The sequence below is a fragment of the Trachinotus anak genome, unplaced genomic scaffold (assembly GCF_046630095.1).
Source record: "Trachinotus anak isolate AG129_WGS33_773 ecotype Australia unplaced genomic scaffold, CSIRO_AGI_Tana_v1 ptg000001l, whole genome shotgun sequence".
Classification (NCBI taxonomy): domain Eukaryota; kingdom Metazoa; phylum Chordata; class Actinopteri; order Carangiformes; family Carangidae; genus Trachinotus; species Trachinotus anak.
Genome location: NW_027273852.1, coordinates 23864556 through 23890188, shown reverse-complemented (window position 1 = coordinate 23890188; position 25633 = coordinate 23864556). Strand labels below are relative to the sequence as shown.

At 40.4% G+C, this 25633-nt stretch overlaps 1 protein-coding gene and 1 long non-coding RNA gene across 4 annotated transcripts; one reads left to right on the top strand and one right to left on the bottom strand.

The window, feature by feature from the left end:
• Positions 1 to 9816: 9816 nt before the first annotated feature.
• Positions 9817 to 18715, bottom strand: LOC139625143 (uncharacterized). Of its 2 annotated transcripts, XR_011691845.1 has the most exons (6): positions 18460 to 18715; positions 17700 to 17809; positions 14575 to 14784; positions 13062 to 14199; positions 12654 to 12820; positions 9817 to 10572 (listed from the first exon to the last, which is right to left on the bottom strand). It is a non-coding gene; the product is annotated as an uncharacterized lncRNA (long non-coding RNA). The 2 variants fall into 2 exon arrangements; XR_011691843.1 differs by lacking the exon at positions 14575 to 14784 and having other exon boundaries at positions 18460 to 18686.
• Positions 18716 to 21436: 2721 nt separating this feature from the next.
• LOC139625138 (uncharacterized) lies at positions 21437 to 25563 on the top strand. 2 transcript variants are annotated; one of them, XM_071484820.1, is made up of 7 exons: positions 21437 to 21696; positions 22880 to 23547; positions 23747 to 23792; positions 23874 to 23965; positions 24517 to 24627; positions 24927 to 25203; positions 25340 to 25563. In XM_071484820.1, exons 1-7 carry the CDS (start codon positions 21667 to 21669, stop codon positions 25550 to 25552), a joined length of 1437 nt encoding a protein of 478 aa, XP_071340921.1. In that variant the 5' UTR covers positions 21437 to 21666; the 3' UTR covers positions 25553 to 25563. The 2 variants fall into 2 exon arrangements, with proteins under 2 accessions (XP_071340921.1, XP_071340932.1); XM_071484831.1 differs by having other exon boundaries at positions 21437 to 21907; positions 22272 to 23547.
• The last annotated feature ends 70 nt before the right edge of the window (positions 25564 to 25633 follow it).

The following is a 25633-nucleotide window of genomic DNA, read 5'->3' as shown; positions in this document are numbered from 1 at the left end:
TCCTTCAGGCTACAGAGGAGAGAGACCATCCAGCTTATTATCAGTGCAAAAGCCACATCTGTGATTGTATAGGGGTGGATTAGTGCCTATGGCTTGGGTAGCTTGCACATCTGGGAAGGCTCCATTAATGCTGAACAATATTTACAGATTTTGGAACAACATATGCTGCCATCCAGACAACGTATCTTTTAGAGAAGGCCTTACATATTTCAGCAAGACAATGCCAAACCACATTCTGAGCATATTACAAAAGCATGGCTCTGTAGTAGAAGAGTCCAGATGCTAAGCTGGCCTGCCTGCAGTCCAGAAACGTTACTTATTGAAGACATTTGGCACATCATAAAAGGAAAAATACAATAAAGGAGACCCCGAACTGTTCAACAGCAGTTGAAATCCTATATCAGACAAGAATGGAACAACATTTCACTTTCAAAACTCCAGCAACTGATCTCCTCAGCTTCCAAACATTTACAGAGTGTTGTTAAAAGAAGGTGATGAACACAGTGATAAACATGACCCTGTCCCAACTTTTTAAAACATGCTGCTGGCATCAAATTCAAATTGAGAAAATATTTTTCATGAAACAATTAAATATCTCAGTTTCAACATTTGATTTGTTGTCTTTGTTCTATTTTCAATTAAATATGGGTTTACATGATTTGCACATCATCAGATTCTGATTCTGATGATGACCAAAGTCAGGAGGATTCCTCACAGTATCATACTGACGGTACTGTGGCCAGGCAGTTGCTGCAATTTCTACAGTGACCTCATTGTAATTTTATTACAGCTATTTATTCTGATTAGGAAATACAGGAAAAGGCTGTATTTAATAATTCTGCAGTAACTAACTTAAAATTGCCTGTATAGTGTTTAAATTCCAACAAATTTCCCAAATGTGTGAATTTGCTTTATTATTTTAAATAAACTACTTGTTCACTTGAATCACTAAAATGTGGGGTTTGATACATGGGTCTGGACCCAGGCTTGTAAAACCTGTCATCCCCACAGTCATCAGTTAGGGCCAAACATAATTTATGTTAAATAAATGATGTACCTGAATTACCATCTTGGGAGACATGACCAAGATTCAAATATAAGCACCAAGGTCTCATCATTTCATTCAGGGGATATTATCATAATCCTCAAACACAGGATACAAGATGATGACATGCCATCTGCACTCAGTGGGGTACAAAGTGCAACAGCAGAGAATCAGAGAAAGTATGATCTGAGCCTGAGGGTATGTTACAAAAAGCTATACAAAAACACTATAAACCTCTCTGTAATCTCGGGGAGGCACTACTCTGTACCATGACCACTCTGTGGCAGGTGGACAGAAACCATAAGCTCATCTAGTAATGTAGCCCAGTAGGTGTATTTTCACGTGGTTCTGATTTACTGTTAGATGCCAATGTAAATACAGTCACTTAAACATACTGTCAGTTCTAAATATGTCTGTTCACACCTGGCCTTAAAATGCATCTCCACATGTGTCTCCAGTGACCACTTGCATTCTTCTGTTCATTATGAAACTGTGATGGGATTGTGTCAGAGGATGTCAGTAGAGTAGGCGGTCCTTTAATGTGGACCAGGACACGTTCACACTGCTAAAAGAATATGGACACATGTGGCCCAGACCACCTCCGAATGCGGTCTGAGTGATCGGATCTCAAATGCTTCCTGGGTGTGTTCACACCTTTACCAAGCTTACCACTTGTGATTGGATCAGTCAGGTCTGAACTGCGCCTGATAGTAATGAAGATTTGCTTCATTTCAGCAAAGTATAAAATGCATTCAGTTTGAGAGCACTTTGGAGACTTTATCTTGACACATTTGCACTTGAGCTAGTACTTTAAAAAACATGCACATTAACAAGCAGATGAGATGGCTGACAGTGTTAAGTATTGAGCAGTACTGTCTGCCAATCGTCCCTCGTATGCTAACTGGGTGTGATCTGTGATCAACCAAAAAAAAAAAAACACAGACTGGATTTGTGGATTGAAGATTTAGAGTTGTTCATTTATGTATATTACTATAAAATGTAGATGCAAGAATACATGCGGCAGGTAGCAGCTTAGCTTTAACAATATGGAAGACTCTTATGTCTAAAGAGTTGCATGATATAACTGAGTCAATAAAAAGCATGAAACAGTAGCTGTAAAAATTGGATCTGCTGAAAAAGTTAACAGACAACGTTGAAAGTACTAAAACAATCTAGAATTTAACAATTCCTTGATTGAAGTCTTTAAGGAAGACAATGTGTCGCCTAGGGCCGAGGTAAACAACTGACAACAGAACTCCAAGAAAATGGCAAATGCTGTGCAAGATATGTAAAAGGACTACCTGAAAACAAAGAAACTAAGAGGAGAGCTCAAAGGATCCAACCTCTCCATCAGTGATCAGTTTCCACCGGAGGTCTTAAGGAGACAGAAGCTACTTTACCCAATCATGATGGGTTGCCACACACATGCCACACAGCCAGTGCATTCCTAGCCTAAGTGGATAAATGCTGTGGTTACATTTTTCTGCACATAACAATGAAGAGAAGATTCATGCTAATTTGTTCATTACGTTGACCTAATGAATCACAAAACAAAGCATTATATCAAACAGTTAAAGGAGTTAGCCCCAGACACTGAATTCATAACAAAAGAATACAGTCGAAGTTGAAAGATATTAACAGTGTTTTTATGGAGGTGCATTGGTTATGGGTTGATTTAAATCTTAAATTGGTTTGGAAGGGTTAGAAATGATGGGCTCACCTGTTGGCTGATAGTAGAATGATGTAACATTTATTGTTTTATGTTTTATTTCGTGAGGATCACTAGGATTTCTCCCAGTGGCAGAGAATATAGTGAAGGAAAATAAAATCAGGAATTGACTTTGCCTGTCAGCTCTTGTGCTGCAGTGTCAGTAGCCTCTTTATTTTTGTGTTGATAGTGCATTGGTTATTATTATGAGATTATTTTGTATTAAATACTTAAGTTTATAAATAAGACTTTTGGCACACCTGATCAAATGGCACTGTCCATGTCACTGAAAGGGGGATTTAATTCTGGTTTGTTAAATTAGCATTTAACCTTTTGCCTTCTTGTGTATGACAAGGGTTTATTCTAGATTTATACCCAGTCTTGTTTATTTTTCACTGCTAACAGAAAAATTCCTGATGGCTAGAGGTTCAGGTGTTTGAAGGCTTCAATACAAAGCAGTGGAACATCAGAAAAAAAGCATCATGTTCCTGCAGGGAAATAAAGAGCAGTCATTTACAGTTGCAGCTGAAGCGTTATCAAAGATCTGCTGATGACTCTGCTCTGCCTCAGAGTTTTTCATCAAGTAGGATTCAGGGTCACAGTGACCTCTGTCATCTGAGGTCAGGAAGCAGGAGCATCATCATTGTTCATGTGCAGAGAGAAGCTGTTTCACCCTGCTGCACAACAGAGTCAAAACAAAGACAGCTGCTCATGAATCATTCATATCTCTCCCACTTTGATGCAGAGGATACTACTGCTGGGCAGCAGGACACAAATGTTTCCCTCCACTGAAGCAGTGGACTACTGACTACTACTGATCTCAGTTAAAATAAAGCCTCTCTTCAAAAAATACTGTCAATAAATTGGAACCTTTATTTTGAAAGTCATAGGAGTATTTCAGAGTCTGTTTTCATTTTTGTCATTAAATCTATAAACAGTCTGAGCTTTGTTTCAGTTGCTCAGAGTCTCTGGTTGTTTCTTTGTGTGAAGGAGAAGCAACAGAGGTGTGAGCAGAGGCTTCTATTTTCTGTGAGACAGATGAGAGGACACAGTGAGAAGTGTCACACCCAACACTCTCACACTCAACATGACTGCTGCAAATCTGACTTCTGACACTTTCTCAGAAGAGTCATTCAGGCAGCATGAGTGGGAAAGTGGGCTTTCAGTATACTCAATATAAGGTACGATGCTTATTGCAAAAAGGACAATCAGTGAATTGACATCTAAGACTGAGGAACATCATAGGAATTTGTCAGCTTGTTTCATTATTAATGGAATCTAGAAGGTTAAAGTACATAAAAATGAAGATAATAATACAATTTTTTATCATAATACATTGTACACTACCACCGTATAATCCCTTTTATTATTATTGTTGTTGTTATTGTCACACAGGGGAGAGCCCGGGATGAATGAAATGCAGGACGACCAAAACACAGTGATTTTCTCCAAGCCCTTACAAGTCAGGTATGTCAATCTGCATCAGCATGTAAAGCACTCACCACTTACCAGATAATACCAAATAATGCATGAATACAGATTAATTACTACTTAAATACATCCGGATGTTTGCAATGTCAGACTTTTTCAGTACAGAATTAAATTAGGTTTGATTGTCAGCTTTATCTGGTGTGTTTTTTGTGTTTGTTCACCTAATTTCCTCACAGTAATTTGTTAAACAGGTGTGCCTTGTGTTATTTAAGAAAGAAATCTAGGTATGGATCTGAGTCTGGTTGTATGTTTCAGCAGGCAGGAAGAGATCTGAAAATCAGACCACAGTTCTGCTCCGAGTGCTGGTTCAGGTGCTGCTGATTATTTCCAAAAATAACAGATAACAGATGTTACAGCCGCCGACACAGAAAACAATAGGAGGTCCTTCACAGTCTCATTACAAAATCGCCTTCCGTGCAGCAAAAGACCAATTGTTTGTTTTCATGTTGCATCTTTTTGTTTTGTATGTTTGGTTATTGTGAAATGTGGGAGATGAGAGATGAGGTTGTCATGGGAGAGTTAACTGTCATGAAACAGGGCTCAGTGTTGATCAAACTCAAACAATTTTGGAGCTTGATAAAGAGGTAAATGCAAATTTTGATCTGGTTGGTGGAACAAGACGCTGAGGTCACATAGCTTTCATGTTTTCATGTTTCAAAGCCTGTCACTGACTGAGATTAAGAGTTATTGTGCTTCAGAATTGTACCTTTTCATCAGAGCTGCAGTATCACTATGACAACAAATCTGGCTCTATAGCAACTTTGGGTTTTTGGTAACTTGGTCTGTTCACCACTTTGATCCAGATTTAAATAACTCACCAACTATTAAATGAATTGCCGGAGGATGAAACCTACTGACTTTGGTGATCTCCTGACTGGCAGCACTATTTAAGGTTTTTGGTTTTTATTGAAATATCTTCACAACCAAATATCAAGATGACCAGAGGACGACTTCAACCACTCCAGTGTTGCCTTTGATCCATTCTGAGGTAAGGTAATGTAAACTGGTCCAATATTTTGGTTTATGACCAAAACCTGCAAAACTGCTGGCCGTTCCATCAACTTCTGCTGTGCTTTGTGTTTGAGTAAATATTGACAAGGTGACATGCAAAACTAAATAGTGAAAGTTACCTGCTAAACATCAGCATCACTGCCATTGTGAGCATATGAACATACTGACATTTTAACACTGCTGTTCCAACCACAGCCTCAGAGAGCGGCCAACACAGCTGGAGAAACCAACAATGACAGATTGTAATGACACCAGCAGCTTGTGGGACAGAGGCAGGAGGTGAGGTCAGGTAAACATTTGTCTGTCCATGTGGTTGTCTTTCAAGATGGGACAGGTAAGCTTTTATTTTAATTTCAACTTTGCACACAGGCTGAGTAACAAAGTTGTGATGAAAAAAAAAATACTACAAGTCTAATAAAAGTCTGTTTTCTTCCATTTTCAGATGTAGACTATATTAGAGTCATTGTGTGTTGGGCTCTGAGCACAGCCAAAATTCATTAAAGAAATATACACAGGTTCAGTCATCACAGTCACTAGACCTTTAGTCTCCCTTCCTGTTTTCTTCTACATCCATTCATGTACACTTTTCCAGGTTTTGACACATTTGTTACTGACAGACCCCAGAGGCCTCAAAAAACTAAAATTTTAAAGTAAAATTTTAACATCATTATATATTGATTAAAAACTGTGCTCATGACAGAGGTGCACTGTCAGGATGCAAACCAGGAAAAGTTTTGAGGCCCTCAATGGGCCCTCATATTGGCACATTTGACAGATCACTAACTACAAACCTAAACCCCCCCACTCCATTAATGACTTCCGTCTGGCCAATGATCTGAATGAGTTCTACTGCCGCTTTGAAAGACAATGGGACAGGCCTGACACCAACCCCTGCGAGTCCAGCCACCACCTCCAGACCACCAGCTTCTCCTCGCCCACTTTAGCAGAGGCCCTGGCACCTCAACAACTAGCCACATCAGAACCCCCCTCCTCCTCCCCTACCAAAGGAACGTCTCTCTCTATCCTGGAGAGAGATGTCAACAGGCTTTTTAAGAAGCAGAACCCCCGCAAAGCAGCCGGTCCTGACTCTGTCTCTCCATCATCCCTGAAGCACTGTGCTGATCAGCTGTCTCCGGTGTTCACAGACATCTTCAACACCTCACTGGAGACCTGCCACGTGCCAGTCTGCTTCAAATCCTCCACCATCATCCCTGTCCCCAAAAAACCAAGGCCCACAGGACTAAATGACTGCAGACCCATTGCCCTGACCTCTGTGGTCATGAAATCATTTGAGCGCCTTGTCCTGTCCCACCTCAAATCCATCACTGACCCACTCCTGGACCCCCTGCAGTTCACCTACACCTACAGGACCTGTACGCCTCAAAGACTCTGAGGCGTGCAGGGAAGATTGTAGCTGACTCCTCCCACCCTTTGAGGCGTGCAATTGGGGATCGGGGGGGATCAGTGACAATGGGGTTCTCTAGCCTTGTTGATAAGGCTGATAGCAGATGGGAAGAAGGTGTTTTCGTGGCTAAAGGTTTTGGTCCTGAAGGACCACAGCCTCCTGCCAGAGGAGAGTGGCTCAAAGAGTTTGTGTCCAGGGTGGGAGGGGTCTCCTTCAATCTTTCCTGCAGCCTCAGGGTCCTGGAGGTGTACAGGTCCTGGAGAGAGATTGCAGCCAATCACCTTCTCAGCAGAGTGGATGATGCACTGCAGTCTGCTTTTGTCCTTCTCCGTGGCAGCAGCGTACCAGATGGTGATGGAGGAGGTGAGGATGGACTCAATGATGGAGGTGTAGAAGTTCACCATCATAGTCTTTGGCAGGTTGAACTTCTTCAACTGCCTCAGGAAATACATCCTCTGCTGAGCTTTCTTGATGAGGGAGCTGATGTTCTTGGTTCCCAAGAAGCGGAAATGCTCCACGGTGGCCACGGGGGAGTCATACACGGTGATGGGGGTGGGTGAAATGCTCCACAGTGGCCATGGGGGAGTCATACACGGTGATGGGGGTGGGTGGGGCTGGGCTCTTCCTGAAGTCCACTATCATCTCCACTGTCTTCAGAGCATTAAGCTCTTGGCTGTTCTGCCTGCACCTGGTCATCAGACAGTCAATCTCTCACCTGTAGGCAGACTCATCACCGTCAGAGATGAGTCCAATGAGGGTGGTGTCGTCTGCAAACTTCAGGAGCTTGACAGACTGAAGGCTGGAAGTGCAGGTGTTGGTGCACAGTGAGAAGAGCAGAGGAGAAAGAACAGAGCCTTGGGGGGATCAAGTGCTGATGGTCCGGGAGTCAGAGACATGCTTTCCTAGCTTCGCATGCTGCCTCCTGACAGGAAGTCAGTGATCTGCAGGTGAAGTCATGCACACTCAACTGGGAGAGCTTGATGGTGTTGAAGGCAGAGCTGAAGTCCACAAACAGGATCCTGGCATAGGGCCCTGAGGCATCCAGGTGCTGGAGGATGAAGTAGAGAGCCATGTTGACAGCATGGTCTACAGACCTGTTGGCTCTGTAGGCAAAGTACAGGGGGTCCAGGAGCGGGTCAGTGATGGATTTGAGGTGGGACAAGACAAGGCGCTCAAATGACTTCATTACCACAGAGGTCAGGGCAACGGGTCTGTAGTCATTACGTCCTGTAAGCTTTGGTTTTTTGGGGACAGGGATGATAGTGGAGAATTTGAAGCAGGCTGCATGTCTGCAGTGAGGTGTTGAAGATGTTTGTGAACACAGACAGATGATCAGCACAGTGCTTCAGGGTTGGTGGAGGTGGAGGGACAGAGTCAGGTCCAGCTGCTTTGCAGGGGTTCTGCCTCTTAAAAAGCCTGTTGATGTCTCTCTCCAGGATATATAGAGCAGTTCCTTTGGCGGGGGAGGAAGGGGATTCTGAAGTGGCCAGTTGTGGAGGTGCCAGGGCCCCTGCTGAGGTGGGGAAGGAGAAGCTGGTGGTCTGGAGATGGTGGCTGGACTCACAGTGGATGGTGTCAGGACTGTCCCATTGTCTTTCGAAGCGGCAGTAGAACTCATTCAGTTCATTGGCCAGCGCAAGTAGTTCATGGAGTTGGGGGGTATAGGTTTGTAGTTGGTGATCTGTCTGAGCTGTTGGCCGTTGGCTGAGAACTGGTGCTGAAGTTTCTCAGAGTACAGTTGTTTAGCTTCTCTCACCGCCTCGCTAAACCTGTCCCTGTCCCCACTCCTGAATGCTTCTTCCTTTTGCCACCTTAGCTGACTGAGCTTAGCTATGAACCAGGGTTTGTCATTATTATAACTGCATGATGGGATACAGCAGTCCTCACAGAAGCTGATGTAGGACGTCACAGCCTCTGTGAACTCATCCAGACTGTTGGTAGCAGTCCTGAACACCTCCCAGTTAGTGCAGTCCAAACTCTAAAATTTGACCATTACACACAGATTCTCAATTTCATTATCAGTATCAGGGATAATCCTGCCTGTATTACAACAAAGCAAAATGACAGTATTGTCAATCTAAAAGCTGACATTAAGGCAAAAACTTGTAACTAAAATCATCATTGATTCAGATTACCATCTGGTAGCTCATTAGACTCTTGTGAAAAGCAAGAAACCAGAGGTGTAATTTTCAACAGCCTTAAAAGTTGATAAATAAATCTAGTAAGAAGCTGATTTTTTCTACCTCAGGACTATAGCTAAAATTAAAAACTTTTGTTTTGCATGCCTTAATTTCTCTCTTGGACCAATTTCTTGCTATTCCACATTATAATAATCATCTTAAGTTTTAAGGCTAGTTTCTAATTAACACAAGTCCACTGTGCACTGTAAAATCCTAATTTTACAGCATATGACTCTATTCTTTTACAGCAGTTTTCCTGTTCTTTAGAAATAGTGTACAAAACTGTAAAATTACAGACATTATCTGTAAATCAACAATCCATCTGTTATTCTAAGTATTATGACAGTAATGACAAACTACACTTATTTCTCTTTTTTTTTTTTACAGAAAAATACAATAAACATTTTACATGATCTTTTCTGTTTTCTTAAATTACATACAAATTCATGTAAAATAACAGTAATCATCTGTAATTAAATATGTAGCCTGGTATATTAAAGTTTATGTCCAACAATATTAACACTTTTCTCTGTAATTTTAAGGTAAATCTTATTATTTTTATATTTGCATGTAATTATACATGCAGCCTGTAATTAAATATGTAGCTTGTTATATAAAGGTTTAAGTCTATACTAACAATCCAACGTTTTTCTCTGTAATTTTAAAGTAAATCTTATTAGTTTTAGATTTATGAATATTTTTACATTCAAACTTTGTAATTAAATATGTAGCTTTGTATATAAAGGTTTATGTCCATACTAACAATATAATGTTTTTCTCTGTAATTGAAATGGTGCCATTTACCTAATAACCAGGCCATATGCACAGAAAGCCTATAATTCTTGGTTTACAGTCAAAAGTGTTCCTCCAGATGTAGTAAAGCAAGTATGAAAATACTACTTCTACTATTAAAAATATTTCAGAAATACAATTTTCCCCCTTCCAGATGTTTTTCTCTGTAATGTTAAGGTAAATCTTATTCACAATCTTGTTCACTAGTACTTGTATAGTATGTATAAAAGTGCTGGTGTAGACTTGTATACACTTGAATATTCAAACTGTAATCCTGGATATAATGCCAATGAATCTGACAAATATAAAATGAGTAAAGGCAAAGTCAGGGAAAAGGATTGCAACAGTCCAGGCAGGAAGTAGCAACAACGATTAGCTTCTTGCTGTTAAATGTTTTATTCAAACATTTATCGACAATGCGTTTACATTTAATGATGAGGGCATCATGAACCCGAACCAGAGTGCTCTTTTGAATGAAGGGCCTCCAAATTGAAGCTTCAATTTTTGTGTGCCAAATAGGCCTAACACATGAACAACAAGTCTGATGCACCTTATAACTAACAATAACATGCCAGCCGCAGAGTGAGACACTGATAGCAGAAATCTTCAATCTATTGCAAGTAAAATAAAAAAAACTCAAGAAACAATATATAGAAAAAGGCTGTGGTTACAAAAAGTTTGTCTCAAATGAATTAACACTTTTCAATAACATTCATCAACTTATTTCAATGCACTGTTCTACTTGGAAACCTTTGGTCCTGGCATTCACATGGACACGTGTTTGTTCGGTGAGGTAGTGATCTCACCCTTTTACTCTGACCATTCAAAATTGGCAATTTTGGAAATGAGGCTCAGCACCCTTGGGTTGACAGCATACTGACGTCCCTTTGCTTTTCGCTTGACTTTGGTCCCTTGATCTGGGTTGATTCTGAAGATGCATCTGTTGGAAAAAACATTTAACACAAACCATTCAGAGAAAACTAATGTTGGCATTAAAGCCAGTGAAACAGCATCTTTAGATACAAAGTTAATACGTTTTCACAAAGCTACACTATGCAATTTCCAATCATTAGAGGGGGTTGAGAGTAGAAATGCACTGAGACTCTTAACATGAGCAGTATGTATACCGCATGTCACAGAGCCTGTGAATATTCTCATTCATCCAGGTCATAGTTATCGAAATTTAATTGAACACAACTTGACTTGGTTATACGTCTTTGAAGACGTTTCACCTAGGACTAGTCCAAGTCTAGTCCAGCCTAGTCAGACGAACATGAACTGATGTAGAGGTGAAACGTCTTCAAAGACATATAACCAAGTCAAGTTGTGTTCAATTAAATTTCCTTGAGATATGCATGTCAGAGTTATGAGCTGGGGAGGAGTTGCCAGGTTTGAATGCTATATATGCTTCCTATATATGCTTCCTCTAGGAAACATTATTAGGAGGCACCAGATAAATCTCCATTGTTACGCAGATGACACCCAGCTGTACTTATCCATGAAGCCAGGTGAGACTAACCAGGTAGCCAAGCTTCAGGTGTGTCTTAAGGACATAAAAACCTGGATGACCAGTAATTTCTTACTCTTAAATTCAGACAAAACTGAAGTTATTGTAATTGGCCCAAAACACCTCAGAGATACACTATGTGATAATATACTGACTCTGGATGACATTACCTTGGCCTCCAGTGCTACAGTCAGAAACCTTGGTGTCATTTTTGACCAGGACTTGTCCTTTACTTCACATATAAAGCAAGTCTCTAGGACAGCCTTCTTCCACCTGCGCAATATTGCAAAAATCAGACCCATTCTGTGTCTAAAGGATGCTGAAAAACTAGTTCATGCATTTGTTACCTCAAGACTGGACTACTGTAACTCTTTATTGTCAGGATGTCCCAAAAATGCAGTAAAAAGCCTCCAATTGATCCAAAATGCGGCAGCACGAGTACTGACAGGAACTAGGAAACGTGATCACATCTCTCCTGTGTTAGCTTCTCTGCATTGGCTCCCTGTAAAATCCAGGATAGAATTTAAAATCCTCCTCCTCACCTACAAAGCCATTAATGGTCAGGCACCATCGTACCTTGGAGAGCTTATAGTTCCCTATTTTCCCAATAGGACACTTCGCTCTCTAAATGCAGGTCAACTTGTGGTTCCCAGAGTTTGTAAGAGTAGAATGGGGGGCAGAGCCTTCAGCTATCAGGCTCCTCTCCTGTGGAACCAGCTCCCAGCGTGGGTTCGGGAGGCAGACACCCTCTCTACCTTTAAGATCAGGCTTAAAACTGTCCTGTTTAGTAAAGCTTATAGTTAGGGCTGGCTCCGGTATGTCCTGACCCATCCCTTAGTTATGCTGCTATAGAGCTAGACTGCTGGGGGATTCCCATGATTCACTGGGCGCTCTCTCTCTATTTCTGTCTCTCTCCCTCTCTTTCTCTCGATGACTTCATGCCATTAACTTTGTATTTTTTTTCTCTCCCATAGTTTGTGCTTCTCCTCTCTCTCCCTCTCTCTGTCCTCATTCTGCAGGTATCTCTGCCTCGGGAGCAGCAGGATCCAGATCCACCACTACTCATCTTTACTATTAACCACTGTTATCTGTCATTATTATTGATAACACCATTACCTACACAGCTGTTGCTGGTCTCTCTCTCTCTCTCTTCTCTCCTCCCCCCACCCCCTCTTTTTATCTTCTCCTAAATCCAACCGGTCGAGGCAGACGGCCGCCCACCCTGAGCCCGGTTCTGTTGGAGGTTTCTTCCTGTTAAAAGGGAGTTTTTCCTCCCCCCTGTCGCCAAGCGCTTGCTCGTTGTGGGAACTGTTGGGTTTTTTTTCTCTGTAACAAAGTAAGGTCTTGACCTTACCCTGTAAAGTGCCTTGAGATAATGTATATTATGATTTGGCGCTATACAAATAAAATTGAATTGAATTGAATTGAAAATGCTGTGTGTTTACAAACAGCAACTGGCAAATCCTACATTATCTACCTGTAAAGCAGCATGTGCATGCATACTGAAAGTGTACCTCTGCAAGAACTCCAGAGTAGTGGCAAGTTCCACTGGGTAGTCAATGTTGTGCAGGTAATATGAGCAGAACATCATCTGGAACGCTTTGGTGAAGCAGAAGCTGTTCGTTGACTATGACCCGGTCCACAGCAACCATGAACATCTTGGCAGTGAGTGAGCTATTACCTGAAAACAGTGCGAGAGTATTATTACCATAGCCAGTAAATAGTTTGCTACATGTATATGGATCCCTGCTGGTTAAGTAAGCCAGGAGCTGTGTTCCGTACACTGAAAAACAAAAACTGTGCCAAGTTAAAAAAAAGAAAAAAATATGTAAAATGATTTCTCCAGCTCTAAACATTTTTTGCAGTGTACGGTACACTCCTCCATATTAAAATAAGTCATAACTACTTTTTGGCACACCTACCACAGACCACAACGCAGGGTGTCCATGGTAGCTTGGTGGTGTCCACATCAGTCGCAATGGCGGTGTCATCGACATTTACTAACATCTTGTCTTCCTGCTCTTTAAAATGGACAAGAAGCATCAGTACAGCTGCACAAGTTTCATCACCTCCTGCCAGGGCTTGGTTCAGAATAGTGCCTGCTCTGCTGGACGGCTCAGTTTGAATAAACTGATAATACCGCAGGATTCTTCTGAACTTGGTGGCTGTGGACTCTTCAAAGCTGTCATCAATCTGGACACCTGTTAGTTCTCTGAAATGAAGCCTCATTCCAATTTCCTGGCAGAGGAAAGGCCATTCCTTAAGGATCTCTTCTGTCTCCTTCAGTCCTGACAGTATGTCTCTCCTCTGTGAGGGAAACGTCTCAACCATCAGTCTTTCTATTTTCTTTGCATCTTTGTCTTTGTTTTTGAACATCTTCATTAGTTCTTCTTGTTTTTGCTTTTGCTTATCTTTTGTTTCACCAGGAGGAATCTCCTCTCTGGATCAGGATTAATGCAGCCATATGCATCTTTGCATGCTTTTTTTGCATTGTCAGGAGTGTCACTTTCAGAAAGCCTCTCTGGGCAGGAGCTTGGAGTCGTCTATAGTTATCAATCCGAGATATCAACTGTTTCACACGTGAGTCATGCCCAGTGCCGACAACTTGGCCCTCAATCTCATCTCAGAAGGATTTTGGGTAGTGAATTACCATTTTCCTTGCAATTTCAGTGATGTGCCTCTTTCCAAGTTTCTTGCATACAGTCAGTATTTCAGCAGCGACAATCCTAATAATCTCCCTTCTCTCTGCTGCAGTCGGTCTCTTCTCAGTATCCAACATCTTTCTTGTATTTGAGGGCATCTTATTCCAGGGTATTTCGAAGCTGTAATGCCAGCTACTATCTTCTTTGGCTACAAGTGAGGAGCTACTCCCTGAAGTAGTAGGTGAGGCTTGACTTCTCATGGCTGTGACTGAGAGTGGGCTCCTTGTGGCAGTGGAGTTCGGCGTGGTGTCGATATCATCGGTGTCACACACAAATGATTCTTCGCCAGTGCTCGCCTCTTCAATTTCACTGGTAAGTAATGAGGAGGAATCATCCTCTCTCATGACTGAGGGTGAACCTGAATTAACAAAAGGACACATTCATGTCAGTCAATATCATTCATATATAGTTTTCACTTATTGTTCTGACCAGTGAGTCAATCCTTACCTTGTAGTATCTAATCTAGTAGTAAGTACACTGTAAACCATCACTGTTGGTATAAAATTTAAACCCCTAATGGGCACGTTAGTCTTCCAAATCGTGATTCTTTTTTCCCCCATTAAACTGCACAAGAATCTAAGGTGCATGCTACGCACAAACTGTATACACCAAAAAAAACCCAGCAAAACCCTTAGTAAATATCTGAAAGATGTCATACTTGTTGCTTAGAACTGTATACTATATATGAAAATGTGAATATTTATCAGCTGCTCACAGCTATTGTTTTACTTACGTTTAATGCAGGCCATAACCTTTCTGATTTCTATTGGCTTCAGAGAGGGATTTCTACTGGCTGCAAGGTCATCTGCCTCCACATACTTCAGGTCCTCAGCTGAACAGACTCCAATATTTTTGATAACCTCTACTACTCGCTGTATAGAATCCTCTTGGCTGAAGAAAGAACTGAGGGATGAGGTTAGGTCGCTGACCCATTCATCCATGACTACAAGAGGGGATAAAGACAGAAAACGGTCCAACTATTTTCGTTAGCTTCCTGGATACCTCAAGAATAATTTTCGTTCAGTTTAGTTCACCCCTACTGATCAACAACACTGTGTTTAAGAGATATTACTTTATGTCCATTCAGACTGTACAGAGGCAATGGATAGAAATCCAGGCAGTGTTCTGCACTTACGCACTGCATATCCTCAGCTGCTTGTTTGACTTCATAGAGTCCATACTCCGACAAATACAATGAAGTGTATGGTGTCACCAGAAAGCAAACCTTTTTGTCATCTTTAATCAAAATGAGCTCAATCTGACCAAACTTGATTGACTCATCAGACTCAAGTTTTAGGCAGAGAAAAGATCCTTTTTTGTAAAGGGTGCCTTTAAAGTCAACCTCGGTGGACAGAGAATCCGGTTCTGGAAACATGTGTGCTTCAATTGCATTGCGCACTGCATCACTGTACAGGTGAGCATGATATGCAGTTGAGTTTTTTGATTTCAACACTGGTGCAAAAAAGGAGTTTGAGCAGAGGGTTGTTTGGAGGAGTTGGTGCTGGTTTGCGAGTGACTGGCATATATTCTTAAAGTTTTGAATCCTCCTCACACGCCTCTTGAAGTACGAGTGTTTACTCTCAAATCTCATTGTCCATAGCCGTATAAGGGGGCCCAGTTTGAGGATCAATGATGCATAATGGAGAAGATAGTGGTGCTTTGGTTTTAGATGGTCAGAAGGAAACACTGCTTTTCTCGTTTCCAGATATTCAACCACAACAATGTTGAGGTAAGCTACCTGGGCAGTGGTGATCTTGGGTGCACACACTAGTTCCACAAGTTGTTTCAAAGTGATCACGAGTTGCCACACTGGGTCAGAAGGATCAACTTTGTCACCAATAATGACAGGCAGGAGTCTAAGGAGACACCAGTTCTCAGCTGCTTGGCCACCTACTGTTTTGGCCTTTTCATTCACCTGACAAGGAGATGAGCTGGAATGTGAGTCCTTGTAGGCAAATTGTGTGATTCTCCTGTTCAACTGAGAGTATGTGAGCCAATGTTTGACTTTTATGAAGTAGCGCAGGTAAATGGCTAAGTCATAGGCTACAACTCCCTCAAACAAGTCATGCCCTATGCATGGAGGAAGGCCTGGCTGAAATACATGGAAATATTTCAGAGTGTTGAAGATGGAGTCACAATATATGCCTTTGACATGATTCAAATTACTCTCCTGCAATAACTGCACTGCTTCTTTGTAATTATCAACTGTTCGTACAGGAAAGCTCTGACTCACACTCTCAAGTTGGTCTCTTTGTACCTCACAATACCTGCAGAAGTACTTGGAGGTGTTGAAATTCTGAGTGTAGCCACCAATGCAGTGTGACCCCAAATTGTCACCTGCAATAGATATTATGGTTGCTCGAACCACACGACCAGAGGGTATCACGAGTCCATGTTCTTCAAGTTGTCTCAGGTCTGACAACAATCTCGAAAACACTGTGTCCTGACCAAAGGATTTAAAGTCTGTCTCTTTGCACAACAGTACTAACTGCATATTGTCAATACTGGAACGATGGAATGGCTTAAAGTCAGCAAGTGTGAAGTATACTCCGACAAGTTTATGTTTTCTCCTGGATGACCCAAGTGGGTTCACAACTTCAAACGCATCCTGATACAAAATCAGTTTCAGGACTACGTCACCTGCTTGCAGAGACAAGTCTTTGGATTTGAAGACAGAGCCATCACAAATATCACTTAAGATGATATCAGAAACAGGACGATTTTGAGACTCCACACACACTTCCCACACAACAGGATCTTTTAGAATTGCTCTTAAAGTGTCATGCAAGGGTATGTATTGTGCATAACAGTCTCTTCTATGTTCATTGGTGCCCAGGTAAACATTTTCTGGGTGCACATAGGCAAAGTTCTTCTCAAAATACTGCCTCCTGGTATGTTCAGTGGAGAGATGAGAGCTACATGCAGCACGCAAATCAGTTTCCTGGAGACTCTGAAAAACTGAATCAAGCTCAGCATCTGACATGTTACTATTAGCTCTAAGTGTCTCTTTAATCTTGTCTTTTGTGTACTGATGACAAATGTCATTCAGGCCATTAATTTCTTCAACAATCATTTGAATAGTTGACGATGGAACCAGGTACTTTGCCTGGAGTTGCATGTAAAACAGGCACAGATTCCCCATGTACAATGAACTAATATCAATATTTTCTGTAACCTGAGACTGAGTTTTACTCAGGTCCATTCCAGTTTCAGTTTCATTGGACTCAATCTGAGAGGACACAGATGGCTCGGAGTATGTGACTCTAGTACTTACATCAGTTTCATGTCTATGTGTTCTTGCAGCATGTGATGTAAATGATGACTTTACTTTAAATGCCTTGATACAATTGCGGAATGGGCAATGTATTAACTCATGCTTACTCAAATGTTCCTTAAGGTGTGCAACAAGATCTCTCAGATCTATGCATTGCTTCCTACAATTAACAACATCACATACAAATGGTCTTTGTGTGTCATCCAACTGAGAAACAGGTCTGTTGTGGGAACGATAGACATGAGCTTTTAAGGCAGTGTACTTGAATTTTTGTTTGCAGTCTGAAAAGCAACATGGATAGTACCTATTTGTCTCATATCTATGCAGAATCTGATGATCAACATAGCTTTTGATACTTTTTAGAGAGATACCACATGAGTGGCATATATACTTTGGCATAGAATATGCCATTGTAGTCCAAAATCTCAACAATACTCCATACAGCACAACAGGGCTAGAACAAGCCTAAGAGCTATGTAAATAATAACATAACCAGGTAATAACTGCAGTCAGAATTCTGAACTCTCTCAGTAAAGCCTCTACAGACCCACTGTGCACACATTCACAAACAGTCTCAAGCTCACCTTATGTTTGTGAGATGTGACATACGAAAGGCTGTAGTCGATCAACTTTCTTGCTCCTGTAGGCAAATCGTGCTCTGAAGAGTGGTCCACTGTAGCTGTAATAACTGCACCTGTAGCCAGTGGGGAAAAAAACAGTGAGTCAATTCAAGTTAGTGCAATGCAGCAAGTAACTTGGCACAAGAAATGCAGCGATGTTGATAGGTTTTCAAGTGAGTCGCTAGAATTTAACGATCTGATTGCCAACCAATAACACGTTAGGATCTATATAATTGTAGTCAGCAGTGAAATTCAGTTATTTCAACAGGTAAAAAAGGACTAAGCGGCTACAATCTATCAAATATCTATTAAAGTTATGACTGTTTGATACAGATAAAAGCTGCTCTAGACTTTGACTATAAACTGCGATATACAGCTTTAAGATGCTGTTTATCTACTTTAGAAGTTTGTGCCTTTTTGAAATGGACACTTTGTGCTGGAATTTATGGACAGTGACGTTTGTCTGGTTGATTTTTATTAGACTAAGTTAATTTAACATGAATTCGTTGTTTACGATGTAGAATTATCAGGGGAAAAACAATACTGGAAATGCCTAATTTATGTGAATTATCACAAAGAATGATGCATTCACTGATGGCTAGCTAGTTTAAATTGCTAGCAAGCTAGCTTTATAAGCCACCTTCAATAAATATTTATATTCTAATATGCGGAGTAGTTAGAAAAGTTCACGACGGCGTCGAGTTGACACAGCTTTGTTTCTTACCTTCTTAGCGTCGGTCAAGCTCTCTCTGTGGGGTGGAGACAGAAATGGCGTGTCTTTCGGTTGGCTGTCTAGCAGCGTAACGTGGGAGGTCAAAAACAGGGCAGTGGCACGTTCACGTGCAATCGGTAAACTTGTTGATGGGTAAAGCTTGAATTCAGATGATGAAATAAAAAGTTATGAGTGGGTTAATGACAATGACAGTGCCATGAAAACCTAAATGATGTCCAGATTCTGGAATGGAGTAAAATATTGATGCGTTTGATATTTTGCTTAACTCACCTTTGTTTATATAGTGCTTTACACATAATACAGTATATAGTGTGTGACAGAGAGAGATGCTTATGTAACTGAATATATCAGCATACAAATAAAAATGTATTTTCTTTTCTTTATCATCTTTTCTTGATAAAGAAAAAGATACCACGTTGCTTTGAATGTGATTGGTTGAAGTGGCTATCATCAAGAAAACTGGCCAATCACAACTGTGCGCGCCTTCTTTTTTGAAAATACGTCAGTTGGATACGGCCAGAGCGATGATAGATCTCTATGGCTCTGGATACGGCGCCATAGCATCAGTCGGTCCACTAACGTTAGTGGACTATCTGACCACTAATGGATTACCTGGATTATTACCTGGATTATTTAGCTGAACAGGGACTGGAGTTGAGAATTAGTATTGGCTATAAACTCAATAAACGCTTTGTTCAGCACATTAGTTTCATGCTCTGTTCTGGAACTATGTTAAATTGCATTGTCCCTATCAAATAAATAAATAAATAATGGAAAAGCAATAAACAATAAGGCCCCTGCTGCATGTGTCTGTTTAGACAGTTTATTAATTAAGGTCAAAATTTAATTGTTTTAATGTGTTGTGATACTATATAACACAAAAGTAGAGATGTCAGCAATCTGATCTTCCTCATAGACTAGCCTTGCATGGCACTCTGCCATATGTACCTTCTATTAAGAAAGAGGAAATATGTAATGGCTGAAAACTCAAAATCAAAGAGGTAGAAGACCCAGACACTGTCATAACAACAGTCAGTATATATAAGGACAGGACTGTTGTGGTGCAGGGAAACCCCAAGCAGATTGAGCTGGACTTTATTCCTATGAAGAAAATATCTCAACAGGATATATGGTATTAACATCCATCCAGAGTGATATGATCATAAGTGGACAGCTCTAAGTTCAGGTGTGAACGCACCCAGAACACATTCAGGACGAATTTGAGATCTGATCTCTCAGACCCCATTTAGAGGAAGTCTGGGCCACATGTGGCTACATTCTTTTAGCAGTGTGAACGCAGATGCGTCCTGACCACATTGAAGGACGTCTTGTCTACTGATGTCATTTACCACAGTCTCGTAAGTCCCACCACAGTTTCATAATAAACTGAAAACATTTTACTGTTTCTAATGGAAAAATCTTGTTTCACTACAGAGCTGTGCACAGGACATCAATTCACTCAACCTTTCATTACCACTTGCTCTCTCACTCTCTGTCTCTCTCACTCACACAGACACTCACACACGTGCAGAGAAGCACATTGACAATGGACCCGTGTGTTGGATTGGCTAAAAACAACACCGCATACCTGATTATTTTCATATGAAGGGGGGAAGTGAGATCTTGATGTTGATGTTGATCTTGATGACGAGCTGCACGTAACAAATTGTGAGATAGTGAAACTCTGAAACAGGCAAGGAATATTTTATTCTTAATTCTAAATACATAAATTCATTAGAATTTTGCAGTGCCCTGGTGGATTTGTTTGTGTGTTTGTTTTCTTGCAGACTCAAGATTTTCAGGGGTCCCCACATGCTAGTCCTTCCATGAGTATCATTCTGGAAAACTCCTCAGATGACACAGCTACCACTGACATATCTGTGACAGTAAGTTTTTTCTGTGGAAAAAGCAAATATAAAATTAGATAAATGTTCAAAATGTGTTTACTGTTATTAATATTGTTTACATTCTTATGTGTTTTTATTGTTTTTATTATCATTTAAAGGACTCCACAGATTTAGATTTTCCTTTATGTGCCAAGCTTCATGATGTCAAATTAAGTACAAAACTGTCCAGGGCATGTATGCAATTTTACTCTGGGTCACCAACTTTAGAGGTGCATGACAGCACACAGCACATTCCCAAATTAAGTTAGCAAAAGTATAAAAATTGAGCCTAATTGAGTTTGATTTACCCCATGATCTTTACTTTAGCAATACCCATAGGTAAAAAAAAAAATAGGCATGTACACAATATCAATATATTCATTAATACTGGGGAACATTTGAGACCACCTGTCCCATTTTGTTACCAGTTTTTCCCTGTGACTTTGTGACAGGCCATGCAAGCTCCTGTAGTGAAAGGTATTTCTTAGTTTTCCCTTGGAATATCATGTTCTGAAGCAAATCTTCAAGTGTCACAATTATTTTATCTTGCTATGCCGGTGACTGTATCTCAGCTTTGAGTATGACTAAAGCATGTTGCATGTGTTCCTAAAATATATGAAATTGGAACAATTTCATATATTAGAATATGTCTAGCGTACAAATACATATCTTTATGTATGTATGATACATACTTCAATATATGTCGTGTGTGTGTGTGTGTCTCTGTGTGTGTGCGTATATATATATATATATGGTATTTATGTGGGATACATGGAAGTTCAATATATATCCTTGATGTAGGATATAGATTGAACAAATATATGAAACATGGTGTAAATTTAACATGTATTCACTTAATTATGTATGGAAGTTTTTCTGTGTCATCAGAGTTTGAATACGAATTTCTAACACTGAATTTTTTCAGCATCGAAATCAGACTTTGAATTTTAAAAACCATCAAATTTCAAGCACTCATTTTTTTTCACCTCTGATCTTTTTCAATGTTGAAATAAATTCAGTGTAAAAAAAATTTTGATGTCTCAAAATATTCAGTTTTTTAAAATTCGACATATAAAAAAAAATTCAACATCTAAAAAAAATCGGTGTAAAAAAAATTCATCATCTCAAAAAATTCAGTCGCAAAAAATTCAGAGTAAAAAGTTACAGAGTTGACACCCGGGTCACTAGGGAGAAGCAATCGATCCCTGTCTCAATTCATCCAACGTCCAGCCAATCAGGTTACGCTCCACTGGTCATGTGACACTGACTCTGAACGAAATAACAAGAAGAAGAAGATGCCGGCTTCTCACCCATGGCAAGCGACAGGAGAGATGGTGCTCCGGTGAGTTTGACCACTGACAGTACATTAAACCTTGACAGTTGGTGACAGCATATCGTGGTTGCTGTAAGTTAGCCATTGTTTTCATTTTGGTCGCCGCCGTGTGTGCATGGGGGCGGGGGGCTTGTTTTTTTCGTCCGGTGATGAAAGGTGAGGGAAGCACGGTAAAGCGCGGTATTTCTAATAATTCTAGTAAATTTGTGCGTTTCCACCGGTTGCGGCTGCGCAGCCGTCCCGCTGTCACAACCGGTACCGACTCCGCTCCGGCACGGCGGCATTAACAAAATAAAGCATCCGGTTATTTTTCAAAATAAAATACACCGTGTTCACGGCAGATCACCAGATTACCACCTTGAAAACATCAACAGGTCAGAGGTTTTCAGACATTTCATCACGTTGACATCATGAACGAAGAGCTGCTGATTGTGGAGGTCAAAAATCACAACGTAATCTATGACCCATCACATCCCTTTTCTTTCCTTCTACGCCTCTCGATGGAAATAGTTTTATGGTTCTCTTTATAGAAGCTACATTCTGCTATATCGCACTATTATGTATGAATTCGTGAGCTGTCATAGGTCCTCGTCATTCCCAGTGGGTGTTGGCAGATGGCAGGGCACGGAGCGAAAAGTTCAATAAAAAAGATAAAAAAGTGTAGAAAGTATGTTTTATCCGATTACTCGATTAATCGAATAAATTTTCTTTGTTACATAAAAACTACAGTTCTTATAGGTCTATATTTAAGAAACGCCACAGACTATGTGTTTGATGGTTTCCTACCACTTATTAAAATGAAACCTAGTTAACTTCTGAGTTGTATTCCTTGTACTGTGCTTCTCAAACAGCTGTTGTAGACCACTGTGGCCAGCTGCAGTCATAGGAATTATTACGATGTTCCCATTTCTCAGCTTTCGCGCAACAGTCTTTTCTCAGTAGTTAGTTTTTATATAGCCTAATATTCATTTTTATATCCACTTGGGGGTGGACGCGCAAGAGAAAGACACCACATTTCACGCAGTTACCAGCCAGAACGGAAACAAGCCGTGCAATATTTGTTAATAGGCATCAGATTTTGAACTGTTCAAATATCTGTAGCAATTAGTACACATTGCACTTTACAAACACCAGATCTTATCATGGATTTGTTTTTCTATTGGTAATTTTCTATTTTATTTTTCTCTCCTAGGAACAACTACTTAATCATCTTTTAGAAAGACTTCGCTCTCGATTGGAGCATATTCTGGGACGCATGCCTCTGGACCTGGACTTCTTAGAGTTCACTTGCACACAAGAACTTGTGTTTTTAAATGCTGTGTCCAGTCAAGTAACTGTTTGTCCAGCTATTTTAGATGCACTGACACAACTACACAATCTCATCAATTTGGAGAAAGAGCAAAGGGAGCATCACATTGCAGTTGTGCAGTTTGAGGAAGGACCAGCTGGGCGGATGACCAAATCCCCAGACTACCTCAGCAAACTTCTGGAACTTAATCTGTCTGTTCCATGTATAGCTAAACTCTTGGGGATGTCCAGACGAACAGTGTACCGACGCATGGCTGAGTTTGACCTCTCTGTAAAGGCACTCTATAGCACTATCACAGATGACGAGTTAGATCAGTGTGTGAGAGAGATTAAGTCTAGGCAGCCTAACTCTGGGTATCGAATGATGAAAGCCCTCCTGCAAGCCAGAGGACTGAGGGTGCAGTATAACCGTGTCAGAGCCTCCATGCACCGTGTTGACACCACTGGTGTCATTAACCGAATGGTCCATGTAGGATGTATTGCTCGACGGACCTACTCAGTTCCAGGACCCCAGTCTTTGATGCATATAGATACGAACCATAAATTGATTCGGTAAATTCATATTTGGCAATCTTTTTGACTAAGTGTATGAATTTAAAGTGTGTTTTTAAAGTATGTAGTTGTTATCAGTATGCACCATGCCACATTTTATACTGCTTCTTTTTTGTCACTGTATATGCACCGTAACAGCTAACCTCTTGCACCCATACTTGCAGTATGTTATAGTTGACAAATTTTTTTTCTCTTTCAGCTACAACATTGTTGTCTTTGGAGGCATTGATGGCTTTTCTCGTAAGGTTGGTAGAATTGTTTGGACAAAGTGCACATATTTCTCTACTTGAGTGCCACATAGAGGTGTAATTGCATTTGTGCTGCAGATAATGTATCTTGGTGCAGCCTCCAACAACCTCGCATCAACCACCCTGGCATTCTTCCAAGAATCTGTTGAGAAGTTTGGTTTTCCTCTCAGGTAAATGAATATAGGGTTAGCGTCAGGATTTTACATTACAGCAGCACTATTAGTGGTGGAAAATAACAACATTTATTTAATAACAGTACTAAAACATCCCTTTCAGAGAGGTGTTAAGATGTATGTTAAAAACTTTACTTGGAATAATTAAAATCTGAATACTTCTTAAACTTTATGTCCTACACGATTTTGTTTACTCACTGGTCTCAGTGAACTCTAGAATTTAGAGCAGCACTACTGAATGCATAGTAATAACTTGTGTGTCTGGGAGATGAGTTGTATGGTAGGGAAAATACCAGGTCAAAGATAAGCACAGTTCATAATATATTTCTGTGGCTATATAAAGCATATATTACCCCTGTTTCCTAACTTTTAGTAAGAAAGATTGTGAATGTGAAACTAGAATGATAAACAACTGTTAAATTTTATTTTCAGAATTTTACTGTCAGATGCTTCAACCACTCTCATTGCACAGTTGCATTAATCAACCAATTATATGTAACCAATTTTTCATATATATGATCTTTGAAAGTGTTTTGTGTCTCCTTTAGGGTACGTGCAGATCACGGAGTTGAAAACGTGGATGTTGCACGCATCATGTTTACAGTCCGTGGCACTGGAAGGAACAGCTTTATATCCGGGAAGAGTGTTCACAACCAACGGTTTGTTCAGTAGAATAGATACTAGATGCTAATTGCTAATCGCCTCACTGATATCATATAGTGGTAGTATGTTAGCATACAATTGCTAACAGGAGTACTATATGTACTATTATTTGTTACATTTGCATAGGGTGTAATGACATGCAGTATGTATGAAAGTTCTAAGTATAGTGCATAAATACAAAGTGAAGAAGAAATTCATGGTTTTAAATAGGTTGGATATTTAAAATTAAATTTTTGTGCACTCACTGTGGATAAAAAAATATTTAAAATGTATTTTTTAAATTAAAAATTTCCAGGATTGAGCGGCTGTGGAGAGACCTGTGGGCAGCTGTAACCTGCATCTACTATGATGTTCTCCACTACCTTGAAGAAGAGGGCTTCCTCAGCATCGCCAATGAAACACACCTCTTTTGCTGCCACTTTGTGTTCCTCCCACGCCTGCAGGATGACCTGGATACTTTCCGCAATGGTTGGGACAACCATCCGCTGAGAACAGAGAGCCACATGACTCCTAATCAGCTGTGGGAGCTCGGTCGTACACATTACCCAGTTCCAGAACCAGATAACACAGAGGTATGTTCAAATATGTGATTTGAATGAATTATTTGGTTCACATGTTTAAGTTATTGAATTAGAAACTAAGAGCATAAAGTATTTTAAAGTGTGCCTACTGTTACTTCATACAATCTAAAATGCTCTCTGTTTGTAGGGCATGGATATTCCAGACATTGAGTGGGAAAACAGTGGACTTCCTTGTGATGACCACTTGAGCATCATTGTTCCACACACAGCATGCCCAATGACCGATGGACAACTGACATCTTTGAGAGATGCAGTTGACCCAAGAGCTGCATCTCAGTCCTTTGGTGCCGATATCTACATTGCTGCTGTTCAATTTTGTGATCAATTTCATGACCTCTGAATGAACTGATCAGAAAGACTTCAGTTTTGTGTTGATCTATTTAAGTTTTTGCAGACTTCAGTTCCCTTCAGTTATATCAGT

Bases quoted from the DNA above. Each gene is read 5' to 3' on its own strand.
- LOC139625138 (XM_071484820.1), top strand. From the start codon at position 21,667: ATGGCAAGCGACAGGAGAGATGGTGCTCCG. The intron at 23,548-23,746 runs GTAAATTCATAT...TTTCTCTTTCAG, and splicing joins ACGAACCATAAATTGATTCG to CTACAACATTGTTGTCTTTG. The intron at 23,966-24,516 runs GTAAATGAATAT...TGTCTCCTTTAG, and splicing joins AAGTTTGGTTTTCCTCTCAG to GGTACGTGCAGATCACGGAG.